At 38.0% G+C, this 15,538-nt stretch overlaps 2 protein-coding genes across 3 annotated transcripts; one reads left to right on the forward strand and one right to left on the reverse strand.

The window, feature by feature from the left end:
- Positions 1-835: 835 nt before the first annotated feature.
- camkk1b (calcium/calmodulin-dependent protein kinase kinase 1, alpha b) lies at positions 836-12,371 on the reverse strand. The gene is made up of 18 exons (XM_005474787.3): positions 12,288-12,371; positions 11,575-11,775; positions 8,746-9,092; positions 8,607-8,654; positions 8,464-8,517; positions 8,327-8,378; positions 8,094-8,227; positions 6,221-6,257; positions 6,083-6,104; positions 5,856-5,944; positions 4,816-5,015; positions 4,599-4,652; positions 4,430-4,503; positions 3,804-3,891; positions 3,591-3,719; positions 2,933-3,036; positions 1,648-1,698; positions 836-1,288 (listed from the first exon to the last, which is right to left on the reverse strand). The coding sequence occupies exons 3-18, from the start codon at positions 9,013-9,015 to the stop codon at positions 1,207-1,209; spliced, it is 1,488 nt and encodes a 495-aa protein (XP_005474844.1). The 5' UTR covers positions 9,016-9,092; positions 11,575-11,775; positions 12,288-12,371; the 3' UTR covers positions 836-1,206.
- An 11-nt stretch (positions 12,372-12,382) lies between these two features.
- Positions 12,383-15,251, forward strand: LOC102080564 (vacuolar protein sorting-associated protein 37B). 2 transcript variants are annotated; one of them, XM_005474788.4, is made up of 4 exons: positions 12,383-12,502; positions 13,352-13,523; positions 13,613-13,686; positions 14,663-15,251. In XM_005474788.4, exons 1-4 carry the CDS (start codon positions 12,395-12,397, stop codon positions 15,059-15,061), a joined length of 753 nt encoding a protein of 250 aa, XP_005474845.1. In that variant the 5' UTR covers positions 12,383-12,394; the 3' UTR covers positions 15,062-15,251. The 2 variants fall into 2 exon arrangements, with proteins under 2 accessions (XP_005474845.1, XP_025753641.1); XM_025897856.1 differs by having other exon boundaries at positions 13,616-13,686.
- The last annotated feature ends 287 nt before the right edge of the window (positions 15,252-15,538 follow it).

A 15,538-nucleotide genomic window follows, 5' to 3' on the forward strand; every position in this document is an offset into this window, starting at 1 on the left:
ACCTTCAGCCCACCTGTACTACAGTGAAGCCTACCTCTCTAAATCCAGCTCAGTGCGATAAACTTGAAATCTGTGCTGATCAGGGCGTTGTGCTGTTACTGTGAAGCTGTGATGGTGATGGGCAGTGGCACTCTTGCTCAGGGATTTTAAATTTTGCAGCATCACGCCTCGTCCTCACTACTGAAACATCTATTTTTGCTGCACAAGAAGAGAGGAGGGTTGTGATATAATACACTCCAGATAGAACATCTTAACAGTGGCAAACCAGGTCTTTACAAATTTCATTACAATCACATGCACAAGGATCAGTACTGTTATGAGTCTAAGGACTGTCTTTATTGATGTAAATTTAATTAAGAATATATAAAATATCCTTAAGCTGAAAAATATAGAGAGAATCATTTTTTCTTACTCCTGAAAGAGAAAAATGATCAATTTACAGCAAATTTATAAAATAGATCTCAAAGAAATTACTGTATTCACGTTTGTGTGTCAACGCTCATATAACCGTATAAAATTTTAGAAAGCTGTTTTTGAACTACTGTAATGGTGAGGTGGATCTGTAGCTGATTGTTAGAGCAGTGTCCATGGTGCTAAATCGTCTATAGCTTAAGGGTCCTTCAGCAGGGCGGGTTATTGAGTTTGAGCCTGTATAATTGCTGCATAATGCTTCCCTCTACTGGTCAAAAGCATGAAGAACAGCCGATATTCAGAATCATTAGAAATGGTGGTAATGAAGAAGTGTGCATTTACGCGTGCACAGCTGTAGCAGCCACTGATAGTTAAATGGCGTCAACCTCCTAGAAACATTCAAATAAAAGTCATTATGAGGTAATAGGTTTTCTCAAGGCTGCCATCTAGTGTTTAATATTCAACACAACAAAACTATGTGACAGAAGAAACGTGATTCAGTCATTGTTTCAATAGTATATATTTTGTTATCTTCAACAGCTGTAGGAAAATGTAAAAATATCTTCATCTTCATGGAGTATATTTACTTTTTTAAGCCTGGATGGAAGATAATATCATGTTTTTCTGTATTTTCATGCACTACAAATCTTTACGTGAATATTCAGTAAATCACAAAATGACCACAATCTTCTCCTCTAATGTCAGAAGCAACAACAAACAAAAGAATTAAGAGAAAAAGACACAAAGAAATGTACAAAAACATACTTTCTGTGTTTTAAATCCACATGAGCCAGATTAATCAGCACTCTCTGTAAAAGCTTCATCTTCATACAAGTCCTCCAACTCTCCTTCTCTGCTTCCCTCTCTGCTGACTTTCCTGCAGGCGATAAATGCTCAGTCATGTCGTTGAAGGTGCAGCACTATGTGAGATTGCATGTGAGGAAGAGGAGGGAGGAGGGGCCACACTAGACTAGAAATGTTATGGCGTACTCGTCCTTCACAGCACAGCTCATCACTTGCCCCCCAACGTCGACCTCAATAGGAGGCAAGAGGGAGGAAAAGCCAACACAAAGCAGTTGTCAACAACGTCATGTGTCCTTTTATTTTTGGTACAGCTCGTTGCTGAGAGATTTGTGTTGTCTTGTTCCTCCTAAATCCTCTTAAGGTTGAACAAACAACTGATGAGCTGCACTAAGTATGAAGCATCTGAGCTCAGCCTAAATGCTTAAAATTTACCTCAAGGAAGGATGAAGGTGAGACGAAGACCCCAGTAAGCCCCAAGAACCACTGTAAGAAGGAGATGTGACGTAAGAGGCCAGGATTTAAAGTTTGTAATGCAGTTTATGACAAACACAAATTTTACTTTAGAAACACTGGAGTTGGTTGTGGACAGAAATTTGGGGGAAAATTGCTTTTTTGCTTGAGAGTTAGATTAAAAATTTGATGATAGCTATATATCTGTTTATATTTTTTAATATGAAGCTACAGCCTGATACTGGCTTAGCATAAATACAAGAGAAGTAGGGGAACTGCTGATCTTAATTCTTTCAATCTGTGCAAAAGAAAATAAGATGATTTTTTAGCTATTTTTTCCCACCAATTTTTTTTCCAGTGACTGAAAAACTCTTGAGCGTACAAGCAGTCAAAATAAAATACAAGCAATAGACTAAGAAACAGAATAAATCTACTTCTGTGATTTTCCATTAATAATATATTAATAATAAATTGTCATTTGTGCAGGATTTTAAAAAAATGTTTAAAAAACCCATTTGTTAGTATTATACTATGATAATGAGTTGGAAGATGAACCTGGCTCAGGCTAAACATGAAGTTAATTCTGACCTGGATCACAGTGCCGCACTACGTCATCCCTCCAAGAAGATCAATCTAAAAAGTTTTGATCTTCTTTAAGCTGGCTGGAGCGCTAATTAATACCTTTAAGAGTGTGGAATATTTCTGCCTTTAATTTGAATTTAAAAAGCGATTCAGCATTGCCATTATTAGCTCAAATTATCAGAAGATTTCAGCATTTACTCATCACATGTGTCAGATGGGCTCCACATATTTTGCTGAGTGGGAGACTGCAGCTCTGTGCTGTAGTACTGCTGGTGGCTGGGTAAGTGTGGAGGAGGATGTAGCTTCTCATCTCTTCTCATGGAGGTGTAATTAGCTGTGCCCCCCACAGACCGTTAATGGAAAACAAAAGCAGCGCAGCCACTACCGCTGCCACAGGGGCTCCCACTTAGCTTATCAGGAGAGGACAAATGCTTTTATCTGCCTCCTGCTCGTTTAAGGACACAACAAATACAGTGTAAGAGCTACTCGGTATTTGAAGATTAATGCTCTTGATATGCTGGAGCTGTAGATCTCCTGTGTGTAATATGTGAAAGAGACTCTACATATGAACTGCTCTATTTTTATCCAAGCATCTGCTCGCTGCTTTGCTTTGTTAGCGGCCTAATCGCAGAGCTGGCAGTCTGGCAGAGCGGCGCAGGCAGGATTTGCAGAGTAGGCTACTTACGTAAGAAGACCTCCAGGGGCAGACATGGACCTCTCCGCCCGTCTGCCCTGACACTCAAAGGGATTACTGAAAGACCGCTTCCTCAGCATGGACTTCACAAGAATCTGAGGGACATCAGAGAGAGTATCAGTGAATTCCCATTTGGTTTACATTTTTGGTAAACTATTGAGCTGCAAATCTTAGTTTTTAATTCTATTATATAATGAAAAATTAATTTAAAAAATTATCCCAATTACTGCAATTCTTATTGTTAAACATGCAATATGTCTTCTAATGCATGTTTCTGGAGGCAGGAAGTCTGAGCACTTCAAAATTATAATAACCCACTGATTTTTAACCATTTTTCAGTTACTTTTGTGTGCTTTCTCTCTGATTTTTCCCACCTCCTGAGTAGTTCTTGGACCCTCATATTCCACCCCAATTCAAAAATAGTGGTTTTGAAGCAGAAAGGACTGAAGTCATTCAACTGTACTACCAGATGAACATTTAAAACATGCAGATGAGATGTTTCTGTTTCTTTTCAATGTTGTTGTTGTATTATTTTTACATGTTCAAATTAAAGCCACGCAATACAGTACTTTTTTTTTTTTTTTTTAAATCAGCAGCCAGCTGCAGGTACTGTGATCTTTGCATGATCAATCAGATGTGTGCGACTCACCACAGTGGAGAGGCTGGGGATGAGTTTAATGCTGTTCTGCACCTCCTCCTCAGTGACCTCCACCACCGTGCAGTGCTCCTCCTCCAGAGGGAGAGGATTTGCACCGTTCTCTGTCACCCACGGATGGAGCTGCATCCGGACCACATATGTTCATTATAACTGATGTTGTTTCTGTGATTCTAGGATGTAGATGTGATAGATTTTGCTTCTCACCTTAATTTCTGGGATGGTGATTCTTGTTTCAGGGTTTTTATCCAGCATCCTTTCAATGAGCTCCTTCAGTTCATTACTTATTAATGGCCTGTCAAAATAAAAGAGTCAGAAAAATAAGTGGATAGGAATTAAACACATTTAGTTATGTTAACATGTGACATGAAGCTACTGATGAATAATATTGTATTATATAATAATATTAAATATCAAATCATTATAGACTGAATGTTAGTAAGTTCCAAAATGCTAAACAAGTGATCACAAGTTTATAAAAGATTTAAAACGCCAGTGAAAAAACAGCTAGCTGACAGAAGAGAAATGAATTAAAGTAAAAATACAAATTACTGACTTCCCTACCTTTAACTAGATTTGATAAAACACTTATGAATGAAGAAAACAACAAATTAAAATCAAATAAATGATCAGAAACCAAAAGCAAATTGATTTGTTCCTATTTCTTGCCTGATCTCAGGAGAAATCTATTCATTGAACCTATAAGAAACTACGATTTTAACCCATACTGGTCCTACTATATTTTAGTCTTATGTATCTACATAGAACATCTACACAAACCTTGAAAGTTAAAATCTGAGCTTGTCTACAGAACAGTCCTACAGTTTGCTTACGTCTCTGGAAACTCCACAGGTTTGTTCTTTATCTTGTTGTGTAGAGAAACTATGTATTCATCATAAAAAGGACACTAAAGCAAGAAAAATAGAAGAAAAGGATTCAAATGCTAAAAGATTGATGTAAAAGCATATTAATCTACAAGCATCATGCTGCAAACATGCTTACCATCCCAAAGACGAAGCAGTACAGTGTGACTCCCATTGCCCACACGTCTAATGCCTGGCAAATAAACACAAATAATCACAGTGACACCACTGAAAGGCTCTCAGCAGGTTCGCTGAGCATCACTTCTTGATACTTTCTCTCAATTAACAGAGCCTGATATGTAAAATCAAAGCATAGTTAAATCACTGATGACCAGTAGGGAAAAAGATCCTCTCACTTTTCCACTGAAGCTCTGCTCGTGTTCGGTCATCGTCTCCGGAGCCATGAAGGCCGGCGTCCCCGCTGTGCTTGACAGAAGGGCGTCTGTCCCCTCAAACTCTTTGCTCACACCAAAGTCTGCTATTTTGACGTGGCCATCATCTCCCAGCAACAGATTAGATGGTTTAATGTCCCTGTGAATAATCCTTTGGTAGTGTACTGCACAAAAAAATATATAGATTTAATATTAATCGGCCAAAAAGCATCAGCTCTGGTATATTTTAGAATGGAAAAAAATGTTATTATGATGAAATGTTGCATTTACATTTTTCCTGTTAAGTTTATTATTTATGTACAGTTTTATATTCTAAAGTTTAAAAAAAAATAACCTTTGAACTTTTTCTCTCTGATTATGGAAATCTTAAACCATTTAACACCTCGTCTGTCAATATCACAGAATCACAACTAATGGCTAAAGGTTAACGTAAAGAAGACATCGGCTCTATAAAGACATTGGTCACTGAAAGGTGAATTTTCTTTGAATAGAGACCATTTCTCAAATATTTTTCTTTTAAAGTAAACCTATTAAAATGTTATCCAACAGCTTATCTGACCCAGATCACAGGGGCAGCTGTCAAAGCAGAAACGCCAGACCTCACTTCCCCAAAGACATCCTCCAGCTTTTCCAGGAGGATACCAAATCATTCCCAAGCTACTGAAGAGACATAATTGAGGACCTCCTCCTCTCCAGGGTGTCTTCCTGGATATGAGACAGATCCTGACTGCTTTTGGTCTCCACACACACCTCAGCTTGATATTGTAAAAGCTCATGATGAACATATTTGCAGTTAGTAAGGTCAACTTAGTTAAGCTGCTAATCATTTTGAAATGTGTAGCTGTGACAGGGAAAGATCATTTGGGCTTAATTTCATATGGAAACAAATTGTAGACACACGTGTTCACCCATTCCTGCCTTGAGGCGTATGAGTGAAGTGAATGCAACTGAAAAGATATGTGAAATCAGATAACAAAAATGTGTCATAAAGTCTGTGTACTTACAGTACTCTATTCCAAGGACGACGTCTCTGAAGTAAAAGCGAGCCTGCTCCTCCGTTAAAGGGTTATCAGTAGGCACCTCCATCACCGGTCTGACCAACATGAGAGGTGTACAAAAGCAGAAACGTACATTAAATAGTCGTGCTGTATCTAATCATCATGGTGGCATCCCCAACTTAAAAAATCCCAATTCAGAGCTCAATAGAATACATGAAAGCACAGCAACGTACCCTTTTGTCACCAATTCGAAGGCTTGAAGACAGATTAAAATCAGATTTTAATGACTTCTTGCCTTCTTATTGAAAACACAATATTGATGCAAAATAGATTAATGAATTATAATAAATAATAAATAAATTATTGCCAACCCATGTGAAGTCCATCTTCATCAGGATCATCCAGCACCTGGAAGACACAGTAACTGATGTTTATAATTATAATTATAATTATAATTATAATTATAATTATAATTATAATTATAATTATTATTATTATTATTAAATAAGTCTTTGGCTCCTTTCCCATTGCTAGTGGAGAAAGTTTAGTCTTTTTCTAGTCTATCATTCTGCACACCACAAGCACATTTTAAGCAGCACAAAGGCCAGTGACACAGTTACAGAGGTTGTTTGTTTTTAAATATCTTTTACAAAGACTGATTCAAACAGGGATATAAGAAATAGATGCTTTTGGTTTTCTACATTAATATAACCAGGAAGTGTAAATTATGAGATTAATTATGGGATGACACAGGCACAGTTAATCTGGCATGTTTTTCACTGGCAAGAGCAACCAGGGCTCAGGCACAGGGTGAACATGCAAACTCCACACAGAAGAGCAGTCAGTGCTCGGGTTTGAACCCACTGCTGTGAGGCAACAGTGCTGCCCTCACATGGTGGCTAACCTCTGTTAAATCTACACTGTAGGTACATTTTAACCCCAAACCCCTCTGATATCTTAAGATGTAACCTGACATGCAGCTCTCTGAAAATGTACCCACACCTCTCATTGATTCAGGCTGCAACTATTGTGATTGGCCTATTTTCTACTCCTCCTGTGCATTTCCAGCCTCATTTTTTTGTGTGTATCAGTAAGAAAATAACAACATTGCCTCAGCATAATATCTCCACAAATTCTTGAAGGGAGATTTTGAAAAACGACTGAAGTGAATGTGAGGGAATGTTCAAAAATGTGGAAAAACCTGAGCGATAGATATGTTTTCCTCCAGAGAAAAAAAAAACAAAAACCTGACCACAGCAAAGATTAAGGACCCACCAGGGAAATACATCAGAGGTTTTTTTATTTGTTTCTATTGTGGCTGGCACCACATAAAATACTGGGCCATGACCACAATGTAATTAACACTACACACAGGGATGAATGCTGGCAACCGTGTCAACCACATACATAGGTTACGTCATAAGCTCTACAAAGATTCATTGCCGAAGTCTAAATCAGCCGTGAGATGTTTCCATCACTGCATACTGGAGTTGGACCTTACACCAGTGGATAATGCAGAATCATTTCACCCAGCAATTAATGTTTATGGTACCCAACTGAAGACAAAAAACAGATGTGAGCAGATTGTTTTAGTCCATTGCTGGAAGTTTGAAGCTGTCAACAGCAGGGACAACTTTAGAAGTTGCTTGTCATGTTATCATCACTGCTAGAAAGAATAAATATCAGTGATTACTACAGAGTGAATCCATGGGAGAATTCAAGACAAAAGCCAGATATTAACATACATTAGTGTGTATGTTTTCCATTGCAAAGGGGCTTAAGCCACCCACCAATACTATCTAATATCTGCCTTTTTCCTGGGTCAAATAACAGCTCATGATACAAAGCATGTTGAAGACGTCACTTCTGTGGGGAATCACTCTGTGACTCCTCTGTGTAAGCCACCATTTCCGTGTACCTCTGCTTGAACCTTAATCCAACATATTATCCAATCACCATAACATTGTCTGGCCTCCGAGTTGCATTCTGCTCTTTATTAAAAGCAGAAAAAGACTTTTCTGTTATAAAGTGTTTATTGCATTCAATACCGCGTGCACTTCATCACATTTTGTGGTGAATGTGGTGAATATGGCCTTTAATAGCAAAAGGAAAAAAAGCAAGTTTCAAAAGTCCAAAGGTGTAAAACTAAAAAACAACTTTCATTCAAAGTTGAAATGTTTGTCGTGTTTATTTCTGTTGTTCTAAGCTTCCAATGAGATTGTAAGACTGAGTCCTTGTACCAACCTCGACCAGTTTGACAATATTATGATGGTCCAGTTTCTTCAGGATGGCGATCTCCTTGTACACGCTCTCCAGAGGCAACACGGCTTTAGGGAACGGATCCTGCTGTGACTTTGACCCTGAGGTCGGCAGGCGGCCTGGAATGCGTACACATACATACACATCACCACTACAACCACAGCAAAAATGCCAAGAGGAAATTAATGATTGATAACTATGAATACTTTTGCACTCACGCAAAAATCCACACTGCCTCATCAGCTTCTTCTTTGAAACTACTTTCATTGCCTAAACGAATTAAATAAAGCAAATTGTGGTAATAAAGGCAAACTGACATGTAAATACTGAAGTGTAGTTTAATCTTTTGACTTACATAGTGCTCTTCTGAATCTTCATTATAAGCCAATTTCACTACTCCATATGAACCCTGGAGTGAAACACCAAAGGCAAACGGGTTCATAAATCGCATTTCCTCACTTCTGTATATCTATATGTTGTATCATATTTTTAATTTACCTTTCCAATCTCTTCCTTTAGTTTATACTGGTTGAGGTGGATACAGTCCTACATAAATGAAGGATAGAATTCCATTATCTGATAAGTAAAATATCAAATTATTTAAAATTTATGTGAAAATTATCTAAAAATTCCTCACATCAACGCCAGTGATTGACACGCGTTTGGTCTCAACGGTTGGCTGTCGGGCCATGCGGCTCCCTCTCTCCTGCAGAGACAGTTTCCTGTCTGAGAGGCGAACTCGGTTGGTGTTGGTGGTCCTTGGACCACCCGACCTGTAGCCATTAGGAGGGGTTAAACGGTTGGCGGCCACGTTCATGGCTGCCACCAATTCGGCAAGCTCGCCGTTGTTCTCCGATTCCAGCTCTGGCCTGCTCATGGTGTCAGCGCTCATGGTGTCAGCGCTCATGGTAGTTAACTCTGACTCACTCACAGCTCAGCATCCCAGAGATGTTTTGCTGAAGGGCTAGAGGACGCATCATCCTGCTGACAGGTTGAAGCAGAAACAGAGGCATGGCAAGATTTTGATATTGAGATCTTCCAAAGTAGTGCTTTTTAAATGCTGCCTCTAATGTTACCAGTCTTTACACCAGACCCTGGCTGGCTGGAAGTTTGGAAGAAAGTACTACTGCATAGCCTCTATCAAAATATGCTGCTTCTGTTTTTTGAACAATGCTTCTGTGTTTACACTTGCATTATCTCTGATTCGTGCAAAAAGGTTCCACTGCATCTTAATGCAATATTTACATGTTAATACACAGTATTGCTGGTTGTGACCACAACAAGAGTCAGTGCATCAACAGCTGTGGCAATGCGGTACAATGTTGCTCATTAAGACAGAAATTAAAGGAGCAGGTTTTCCAGCCTTGTTAGAGTCTGTACAGACAGATTGTGGGATTTTGGCTGAAGCCTCGGGGTGACACTGTCACTGTAGCTGTAACTCTGACCTTCTGACTTTCTTTGTATTTGTTTAGATAAAACTATAATGATGTGGTGTGTCCGAGCATCTGGTTATATTTTCGCTTTAAATCCAAGATAGATAAACTGAAATAATGACTGGTTTTTGCTATTAAAAGTAAATCTGAAGATGACAAAAGTACAAGAAGATTATGTTATCAGTTTTAATCCTTCCTGTGTACCTTCTTTGGATATGTCTTTATTTATATGCAAACATTTAATCATATAGTACACCATAATGCAGCCAGGTCACCACAAGATTTCTCACCTTTTTTGACAAAAAAATTACATATACAAACATACATTTGAATTGATCCCAAATTCTCCTTACTTTTATTAAAAGAGCAGGATGCCTTGATATTTTTAGATTTAATTTCTGCACCAAGGCCTGAGCTAGAGTTGCATTGTGGGTAATGTAGGCACCAGTTTTTTAAAGACAAATTTGTGGAATAAAGAAGAAGCCCGGCAATGCTGTTTCTGCATAAGATGATAACATAAGCAATTTGATGTTAAAGTGTCACATGAAAATGTGGTGAATATGGCCTTTAATAGCAAAAGGAAAAAAAGGAAGTTTCAAAAGTCCAAAGGTGTAAAACTAAAATGGGCTCTTATGATCTGGGTGACGTTTTCAGATCATAAGAGTCAGCAGGAGCCAAAACAGACTTGTTGACAAAGGACAAAAGGAAAGACGTGACTAATTGTATACAGAGGACTGATTACACAACAAGACAACTAAGACAGGGCGGGCAATCACAAACAAGGACACTCAGACAGGAGAAGACAAGTCACACGTGGAAAATATCAGACGATGAGATAAAGTGAAGATGACACACAGGGAGGAGAAACTACCAACATAAGGTAAGACAGAGGAAAAGACACAGAAACACTGGGACACTGCAAACACAAGAAGGAATAAGAATAAAATCCAACCAGGAACCAGAACCCAGAAACAGAAAATGATGTTTTTCCTGCACCCTGTAACACTGAAAGCCACATCACGCCAAACACTAAGCACAACATGACTGCACCATTAACATGAACATTAACTCTCTCAGGAGTCTTTGCAGTCTTAGCAAAAAACTGCCCGGGATCAAAACAAGTGACTTTTCACTTGAGGTCGGTGCAGTGATAACTAATGAGACAGTGAATAATCACAATAAACTACAGCTCCTCTACTGAGAAAGAAAAATCACAATTTCATGGAGGAGCAGAAAAATGAAAAGAGATGTGCTGAAAAGTGAAATGACAGCATTTAGCACATCGTGTCAAAATAAGAGTTTCACATCAGTGATTTTGTTTTAATAACTAGCAAAATTAAAATTAAATTGATTGCTCTGAAGCCATACTTCAGAGGACTAACTTTTAAACTTACGTACCAAGTAACTGGAAATATCAACCTAACCTTGTTTGTTAGTTGTTGTTCATCCCCTCCATGCCCTAATTACTCACAACATGCAGCAATCACAGACTCACAGGACTCTTTACACACTTATTCAAACAATAAAATGTGTTGTGCTTTTTGTGCAAATAGAAGATCTGGTTAAGAGAAAGGTCTTTTTGTGTTTTGTAAGTTGAAATAATCCTTTGAGGAGTTTGGAGATATATAAACAATGACTTCTGCAAACTCCAGCACAAGCATAGATAAGATAAGAACTGATGTGAACAGAAACAAAGGCAAAGACACAGAAAAGGAGAAATCCTAACAATCAGAAGGTGCAGATAACCATTAACTCTTTATGAGCAAGACTTCTGTTGCCCATAATGCAGTACTGAGAACTGCAAAGCTTTTTATGAAGATCTGTAATATTTCAAGACAACACAATTTGCACATTTAAAAAGTAATGTTGTAATAAATTTTTTAAAAGGAGAAAAAGACCTATGAAATGCAAAAAACCCTAAAATAACACCCTATAACCTCATTAGAACTGTCTTCAGCATACCACACACACACTAAAATACATCACTACGCAATATTTTAAAAAATTAAGTACAGGAAGAATCGTTTCCTCACCCAGTGGACATGTCCTGTGTTCAGGGCTGTGGTGGTAAATCTGAATGTTGTCTGGACATGAAGCTCCTCTCAGTCTCAGTGCAGGACTTTCACTGACGGACGGCAGCGCTGGACTTAAGGATTAACTGAGGCTACATATAGCCTCAGTTATTCTGAGGGCAGCAGTGGTCATGTTGACAGGGTGATCAAGACAGGACAAGGCTGGACAACAGAGACACACAAAACCACGAATAATCCCACAGTGGTAGCGACAATATGTCAACAACACACACTCACACAATATGCTGCGCACTGACGTTTTCTTTTCATCCTTTACTGTGATAAATACGGCATATTTATATAAAAAGTATGCAGTATATAAATACTAAGGTCTTTAATCATTACAAAAATAAACAAATTCTTTTAAATTATTTTGAAATTCTCTAGAACTCATCTTGAATAAATATTAAACATGGCAAGGAAACTATTTATGTAATTTATTGACAAGAATAAATAACTTCCAGCATTATCTTCAAGGGCTTTTCCCCAAGTCCTTGATTCATTAATACATGATGTGTTTCAGGTATTTTTACACATTCAAACTCAGTTTTAAGACACTCCTAAAGAGGTCAAACAAGCTTAGAGAAGCATTTTTACAAAACATCTCTTTCTCCAGGATGTCAAACTTTGAAAGGAAGAGTCATGTTTTTCCACAAACTCTGCAGTAGTATAACCTCTGACGGTCTTTGAATGCAGCATCAACAGCTCCGGAAGGACGCTTCAGGAGCCAGCAGGCGTTATACTGAGGAGACAGAGAGCATCCAGAGCACGGACGGTCAGCATGTCTCTGCCGGTCCAGTTTCACTTCGGGGTCCGAAGAACCAGAGAGCTGCGAGAGCTGCTGGAAGACGAGGACAAAATAACTCACATGGCCAGGAGCAGTGAAAAGGTGAGTGAAAAAGATGTTTAAACTAATACAAATAAGAAATATTCGGATTCTTTTAAAAGTGCAGTGCTTAACAAATTCATTAGACCACCTGTCATAAAAACAGGAAAACACAAAGATTTTATAAATCTGTCAAATCATCTTTAAAACTAAAAAGAATTATAGAATTCACTGAACTACATTCACGTTTCCCAAATTTGAGCCTGCACCCTGGATTTCTCTGAGAAGTAAATAAGTAAATAACTGTAATTTGGCATCTTAATTAAATTTTTTAATATGCTTTATAATTTGTTACTCCAAATTTATTCCAAACTTAATGGATAGCAAAAATAATTATATGTTAACATTACAAATATAATGTGCACACATGTGATTAAACCATTAAAGAAACAGAAAATTATTCTCGTAATTACCAACACCGTTAATTGAGGGCATTGGGTGGTAAATGTGTTAAGTGGGTTACTCTGCTTCTGTGAAGTACTAATGACACACAGTAATCTAAGAAATATTAAAAGTGTTCATATTTGTTACATAAAAATGTTCCCTGTCAATGTCCTGCTATTCCTCAGTGTTATAAAATCATTAATGCAGGGCTGGAACTAATGATAGTTTTCATTATAAATTCACAGCAAAACCTCTTCCATTTTAAAATCTCTGACCATCAAGTATTTAATATTTATTGGTTCAAAGAAAGATTTAAACAAACATTATAATAGCGACTAATACATTCCTCCCAGTTGATTAATCAATTAAACATCTCGGGTCTGCTGTTGTTTACTTTTGCACATATAGGGGAAAAGCACAGCACTAATTCATTTCTTGTTTCTAAAACAAGTTGTGGTGCTTTTTTAGTTTCAGAGGCTCCAGCAGGCTGCACAAAAGATACGGATTTCAAATCAAAAGCTGGCCAAAGTCAATCTTACCCAGAAACCCAAATTTAGAGATGCAAAGCTGCTGCTTGCAGTGAAGTACAAGGAGCTGAAGAAACTCAGAAGCATCATTCAGGCCAAACAAGATCAACTCGGTAAGTGAAATCCCTTCTGGTCTGATTTTTTTTGCCTGTCCAAAAACTATTTAGACAACATGCTGAAACACTTTCATTTCTCACTATAGCAGAAAAATACAGTGTTCATTATGCTCACTGGTGTCTCCTGAACAAGATCAGACATGCAGAGGAGGAGTCTGAGGTGAGGAAACAATGTTTTTTTTTATAATTTGCAGAGCCACTGTGTTGATCTGTGATCAATGAAGTATTTTCTTTAATCAACTCTGTCACAGTATGTCACACACTCAAATACCTTGTTGATAATAAGACGATAGTAAATAAATCTCACTGGATTACATCAGAAAGATCTGCAGGATCAAGATCTGTAGGAATAAAAGGTTTGCCAAGTAAATAAAAAAAATGAACAAAACCTAGGATTCTTTTGTTTTTTTCACATTTATATTAAATCAGGAGTAATATCCCTGCATTGGCTCAATATGTTCACTCTGTCTGGCAAAGCTGTGGCAAACTATTATCCCGTTATAAAAACAATCCCAAAAACACAATAAATATATAGAGTTAGGTCCAAAAGTATTTGGACAGAGACAATGTTTTTCTAATTTAAGTTTTGTACAATACCACAATTTTTCTATTTTTGCAACTTAAGGATGGCTTGTTTCACCTGCATGGAGAGCTGCATTGACCCATTTTGTCTGTCCACAGCTAAATCTTCCAAATGCAAGCACCACACCTCAAATCAACTTCAGGCCTTTTATCTGCTTAACTGATAATGACATAATGAAGGAATTGCCCACACCTGCCCTTGAAATAGACTTTGAGTCAATTGTCCAATTACTTTTGGTTCTTTTAAAAAGAGGGTGGCACATGTTAAGGAGCTGAAACTCCTAAACCCTTCATCCAATTTGAATGTCTATACCCTCAAATGAAACCTAAGAGTCTACACAGTATGCCCATGTCCATTATATAACTGCCATTGGAATATGTTTCATTAAACAGGTAAAAAAAAAAAAAAAACTTGTGTCAGTTTCCAAATATATATGAACAGCAAGCTAAATTTTTCCCACTTTAATACCCACAAACATTTCAGAATGATGCTGGAGCCAAGTTATGCTCTAATGTGCTGCAAAACGCCTTCTGTGTGTGTTTCTGTCTGACAGCTACTGTTTCAGAGGTTTACAGATGGAAAGACAGCAATACAAGATTTTTTGGAGCTTTTTGTCAGCTCCCAGAAACTGCACCACATCAGGTTGGTCCTGGTGAGGAAACTGCAGGAGATAATCAGAAATGAAACAACAACAGCACAAAGGCTCAGTGAGGCTCACTATTTGTCTCTGGGCCTTCCTGAGCAGGTCAGTTTGACCACAGCTGTTGTCTTACCTCCGTTCCTACTGGCACTTGGCGCCCACATAAACACTGTCCCCTGTATCCAGCCTTCGGTGTTTTGCTCTGATGAGGATGAGCTCCTTCAAATGGAAATGCACCGCCGAGGCCGCAAACCCACCCGTCTTCAGCCACTAAGCATGCAGCCGAGGAGGCACCAACAAGCACCACATTGAAGTCATGGATTTTTAATCAAATTTAGTCTGGATTAATGTGTTTGTTGTAATAAATAAATAAAATAAATATTGAAAAGCAGTAAAGCATGGGTAGAAGAATATATTCAGTTATATCAGAAAAAACTCAGCAGGTTTATTGTTTATTCTCCAGAATAAACAATAAACCAGAGTTAGTTAATTTTCAGTTTGTTTGGACTGATGACTGACCAGCCACTTAAATCACCCTCAACAAACTTAACATGGACATTTTAAAGAAGCCATGTTAGATCATCCAACTCCCCACAGAAACAGTTCCTAATGTATTTAATCTGCTGCTGTACTCTGAGTTACACATTTTTTGAAGCCTCACAACTCTATGGAGACCTTGAAATCCCGAAAGGTAGTGTTTCTTTTTTTAAAAAAAATCTTTTGCACACCAGATCTGTGTGTCTTTAACTCACAGCCAGCATATAATGGATACCTCTCAGCTTTCAATGC

The sequence above is a fragment of the Oreochromis niloticus genome, linkage group LG14 (assembly GCF_001858045.2).
Source record: "Oreochromis niloticus isolate F11D_XX linkage group LG14, O_niloticus_UMD_NMBU, whole genome shotgun sequence".
In the NCBI taxonomy this organism is placed as follows: Eukaryota; Metazoa; Chordata; class Actinopteri; order Cichliformes; family Cichlidae; genus Oreochromis; species Oreochromis niloticus.

Coding starts and splice junctions, on each gene's coding strand:
- camkk1b (XM_005474787.3), bottom strand. CDS start 9,015: ATGAGCGCTGACACCATGAGCGCTGACACCATGAGCAGGCCAGAGCTG. Junction 8,518..8,606: donor TAAAGGAAGAGATTGGAAAG/GTAAATTAAAAA, acceptor GTTTCACTCCAG/GGTTCATATGGAGTAGTGAA. Junction 5,016..5,855: donor CGTCCTTGGAATAGAGTACT/GTAAGTACACAG, acceptor TTTTTTGTGCAG/TACACTACCAAAGGATTATT.
- LOC102080564 (XM_005474788.4), top strand. CDS start 12,395: ATGTCTCTGCCGGTCCAGTTTCACTTCGGGGTCCGAAGAACCAGAGAG. Junction 12,503..13,351: donor TGGCCAGGAGCAGTGAAAAG/GTGAGTGAAAAA, acceptor GTGCTTTTTTAG/TTTCAGAGGCTCCAGCAGGC. Junction 13,687..14,662: donor ATGCAGAGGAGGAGTCTGAG/GTGAGGAAACAA, acceptor TCTGTCTGACAG/CTACTGTTTCAGAGGTTTAC.